At 43.9% G+C, this 4,944-nt stretch overlaps 1 protein-coding gene across 1 annotated transcript in view; it reads right to left on the reverse strand.

Annotated features, from left to right (window-relative positions):
* Window positions 1-204: 204 nt before the first annotated feature.
* Window positions 205-4,944, reverse strand: part of PROSER2 (proline and serine-rich protein 2) — a 24,409-nt gene continuing 19,669 nt past the window's right edge. The window contains exons 2-3 of the mRNA XM_006873167.1: window positions 3,131-3,383; window positions 205-1,229 (exon numbers count right to left, since the gene is read on the reverse strand). Of these exons, the coding sequence (XP_006873229.1) occupies window positions 205-1,229; window positions 3,131-3,383 (1,278 nt within the window). The remainder of the gene's footprint in view (window positions 1,230-3,130; window positions 3,384-4,944) is intronic.

Below are 4,944 nucleotides of genomic sequence, written 5' to 3' on the forward strand. Positions count from 1 at the left end.
TGGTCAGTATTGCTCTTTAGGTATGTACATCCATTCTAGGCCAAACAGCTCCTGGATTTGCTGAATGAGACACTCTCTGTATTAATGTAAATATTTCATTTTACCCCTCCTGTTAGGTCGGGAGGGGGAAAAAGTGTATTTTAGCCATTCTGAGAGATGTGGCCTATAATCACGTCTATTGCAGCTTTGCTCATATATTCTCCATCACAAATTTTCCTTCAGGAGACCGAGCTTCCTCAGGGCCTCGCGGCGAGCTGCTTCTGTGGAGCCTCGGCCGGAGAACTGAACAGTGATGCCCTGCGGTCTGAATCCAACAGCTCTAGGGAGAGAACCTGACCTCTTCCGAACATCCTGACCACAGTCTGCCTGCTGCTGCTCATAAAAGCTCTTGATGGCATTCTGGCGTTTATTGGTAAGAGCTGGATCTGGGCGGATGGTGATAGTCTTCCCAGTAGAGACAAAGTGACTAGGCTCACTCTTCAGGACTTCGTGGATGCTTTGGAAGCCATTGGCCAACATTGGGGATTGCTCTGTCTGCACGCCTTTAGACTGCTGACTACTGGGCTGGCCTCCAACCCCTGGGCACACAGCTTCCTTGACAGGGCCAGGCTTGCTTTGGTCATGTGTCACTTGCTCAGGAGAGAAACTTCTCCTTTGCTCAAAGAGGTCATTCTTTTGTGACCGATCTTCCATTTCTCCCAAGGTGAGGAAAGAGACACCATTAATGTTGGCTAAGACCTGAGCTTTACGCTCTTGTACATTGACGGCTGCTTTGGAGATGGTCTTATTGAATTCCTTTCCTGAACTGTTGGTCACACTGATATTGCTGGGGAAACGGTGAATCTTGGGTGTAGGCTGCGTCATGTGTCTGTACCACAGGAAGTGTTCTCCTTTTCGAGGGGCTAAGGAAGTCAGTGTCCTCCATTCTCCAGGCCTGCCCTCTTTAGAGGGAGACGTGGGAGAGAGCGCTTCATTTCCTGCCAATTGCTCAGAAATTTTCTGAGCGATAACAAGTGGAGTAGGGACGGAGCGGAGTAATTTGGGGTGCTCTGCTGGATGACAGGAAGACAGCAGTTCTTTCTTGGGGTACGCTAACGTTGGGGTGACAGGGGAGGAAGGTGGCAGAGGAAGGCTTTCTGGAACTGTGGAGTCTGGTGGTGGAGAATTCTCAGCATTCTGCCTTCTGCATTCCAGGACAGGAATTTCTTCCTTTTCAATGGGTTTGGCTTCTGAAAAGGGCGGGAGAATCATGAGAATGCATCACCTTATGTAGAAGTAAATACATTACACATCCTTTCCCATGAATTTTAAAATGGGACTTAAAAACCAACTTCAACAGCACCTCCTATAATCTAAACGCCCTTTCTATTCCTGTTCTGTGAAATACTGAAAGAGAACAAGTATCTTATTCTTATCATAGTATGGCGAGTGATTATGAAAGACTTCCAAGTCAGAAATGGTCAATACCTAGGAAGCATAGCAAAAAAGCACGCTTCTAAAGAAGCTACCATCTTGAGGTGTATAATAGGAGGCAAACAGCAACTTACCTCATCAGGGGATTTTATAAAGGGGGAAACTGAGGCTGGAAAGTTTGTGTGGCACATACCAACAACTCCATCAGGTCTTTCTAAAGGAATGCTATGTATGTGTCATTTCCCTCTGTGAAACTGAAAGGATTCCTGACAGGTGGTGGTTATATGCTGTGGAGTCGATTCCGACTCATAGCAATCCTGTACAGGGTTTCCGAGGCTGTAAATCTTTACAGGAGCAGAAAGCCTCAGTTATTTCCCACGGAACAGCTGGTAGTTTCGAACTGCTGACCTTGAGGTTCGCAGCCCGATTCATAACCACTATGCTACCAGAGCTCCTTTGAGTCTTTACTGTAGCCATAACATGTTTCTATCATGGATCACAATTTTCTGTACTTATGTTTATACACCTCTCTCCCACTATGGACTCCTGATGTGGTGTTGTGAGATCAGCACTGGACTGTGAACATAAGGCCGGTAGTTCCAATCCACCAGCTGCTCCTAAGAAACCCTATATAGAGTCGCTATGAGTTGGAACTGACTCGATGGCACTTAACAACAAAACACCTCCCGCTATGGAGTCTTGTTGTGATGCTGTAGGAAAAGCAATGGACTGCTAGCCGTAGGTCAATTGTTCAAATCCAGTAGTTGTTCCTCGGAAACTGAACCAACTTGACAACACTTACCAAAAACAACTTCCACTATGGAGTTCTGGTGTGCTACTATAGGATAAGCACTGAACTGTTAACCACAAGTCAGCAGTTTAAATCCACCAGTTGCTCCTCGGAAACCCCACACAAGGTCACTATGAGTGGGAACCCAATCGAAGGCACTAAGAGCAACAACTTCTGCTGTAAAACTGTATACTGTGTCTTATTTATCTTAGCATCTCCAGATTGTCACACAATGGCTAAAAACAAAGTAGGTCCTTAAAAATACGTTGTGAAAAATCATGTTAGAGAATTGATGGATGGGAGTGGCTTATTTTCAAAAAAGTGTTTTTCCTTGGCATGACTATGATCTGACATTTTAAAATGTCGTTATTAAAGGATAAGTTGTCGTTATTAAATGCTGTCAAGTCACTTTCGACTCTTAGTGACCCTGCATGGGGCTTCCAAGGAGTAGCTTGAACTGTCAACCTTGTAGTTAGCAGCTCAGTGCTTATTGGATAACGCCTCACTAGGACTCCTTCCAGAGATCACGGAGAGTGATGGTGCATACCACTACCACACAATTATCCTAATGTCTTTGAAAACATGTATTTGGTTGGACAATCAAATTATCCGAAGAATTCTGTCAACAAAAATCAGAGAACCCCAGCAGCTTCTATACTGCCAAAGACAAGAGAATATGTTGTTGTTGAGTGCCATCGAGTTGGTCCCTATTCATAGTGACCCTGTATTGGATTTCCAAGGAGCGGCTGGGGAGCTTGAACCGCCGACCTTGTAGTTCAAACTGACTTTGCAGTCCAGCACATTAACCCACAGCACCACACCAGGACTCCATATAAATATAGACCCCTTTATATATATAGTGGCTCTTTTTCTTGTATAGTTAACAGGTCAAGTCACAGGTTTGGGGACTTGTGCTTCATTCCTCACCTGCTATGGGAGCCCCGTGTGAAGGGAGCTCAGGTTCCCCAGTTGCAGGTACCAGTTGCACCAAGTCGATGACATCTTCTGGCTCAGAGTGACTGGAAATGCTCTCTTCTAGAGATGGTGGGGAGTGGCATTGTATACCACTATCACACAGCACTTCCTCCTCAAAGTCCTCTTCCAGGGAATCAATAGTTTCTTCAAAAAATAGGATGACATCCTTTTCCTCATGTGTGAGGTGCTTTAGGCTCTCATCATCCTACAAGACAGGTTTGGGGATTGAGAATGGAAGAGTGGTTTCACGGAGGTGGAAAACACACATACACACACAAACTTACATACACCCTAGAGTAGGGATCAGCATAGAGCCCAGGACAGAATTCACAGCACTCTAATTAATTTCCCTCTTAGGGACAGCCTGCTGCTCAAGGGGTCCCACTGACAAACTTGTACCAATATGTCCCTCACCATTTTACCTGCATAAAAAGAATGCTATGAAAACGGTGTAGCTAAGCAAAGATCTTAGAACCTACTAACGCTAGAAACCTTGTGGTTCCTAGTGAGTCAATTATTTAAAAAGGAATTCTCCTTCTGCACCTATTTGGAGAAAGCTGTTTTTAATTTACCACTGAAAGCACTATCAGATATACTTGTTTTTTTCCATAATAATAACGGGGGGGTGGGGTGGGGTGGGGTGGGGGTGGGAGAGGAGAGAGGCCTTTTGGTTAAAGGTAATAGCTTGAACTCACATATTTATCGCTTCTTCCTCCAGAACCCCCACTAAACAATGAAAGGGTTTATTTTTATCTCTAAAAAGGCATAAAGTGCCTAATAGGAAAAGAAATGACAGCAATAAAATGTGGAAGTTAGTAACAGGGCAGATGGCAACTCACTTGAAAGACCCAAGAAAGTTGAATTTTAAGTCAACAGTTTAGGAAAGTCAACCTCCTATAGACTGTGGTTGTTAAGTGTTATAGAATCGGTTCCAATGCATAGTGACCTTGTATATAGTTTTCATGGAACAGCTGGTGGTTTTGAGCCACCAAATTTGTAGTTCGCCATTCAGTGCTTATTTGACAGTGCCACATCAAGAACCCTGCCAAAGACTATGGATTGTAGAACCTGCCCAAAGCTCCAACTGTGGTGATCCTGAGTTGTTCTGGAAGTGTAGTAGAGGTGATTAAAACCTCTACAACACAGAGACTGGAAGGCTTTATCAGAAGCAATTAGATCATCTGGCACAAAACTAGGTATTTATTTTCAAAGTGAGTAAAAAGAGACTTTGAACTGGAGGCCATCAAGAGAGATGAAACCAAATGGATATCTTTTTGAGCACCAATAGAAACAGAAGATTGCAAGTGTTCCCTGGAGAATATGAATGGTCCAAGAGGCCAAGAGGATTTTCTTAAGGATTCCCAATAAAATGCCTCAACAAGATCACTCTACAACCTACAAATCCCACATAGAGATTTCACTCAGTTTCTTCCTTTCTTTCTCAGTGCTTTATTGTGAATTGAGTGATAATTTACAGACAAGATCATCAGTTTCATATTCAACAAATCATACTCTCTTTCATCTCAGTGATTGCAATTCCCTCCATGTTAACAACAGTTATCCCACTTCCTCCCTGTGGTTCCTGTTTCCATTCCACCCTCCCTTCCCATCCCTTCTCAACTTTGTCCTTAGGTAAATGTAGCCACTTTGACTTTGAATGACTGACTATCCCATGGTGAGCATGCCTTGTTGTTGTTAAGTGCCGTCAAGTAGATTCTGACCCATAGCGACCCTGCATAGGGTTTCCAAGGTTGTAAATCTTTACG

Source organism: Chrysochloris asiatica, unplaced genomic scaffold (genome assembly GCF_000296735.1).
Source record: "Chrysochloris asiatica unplaced genomic scaffold, ChrAsi1.0 scaffold00226, whole genome shotgun sequence".
Classification (NCBI taxonomy): domain Eukaryota; kingdom Metazoa; phylum Chordata; class Mammalia; order Afrosoricida; family Chrysochloridae; genus Chrysochloris; species Chrysochloris asiatica.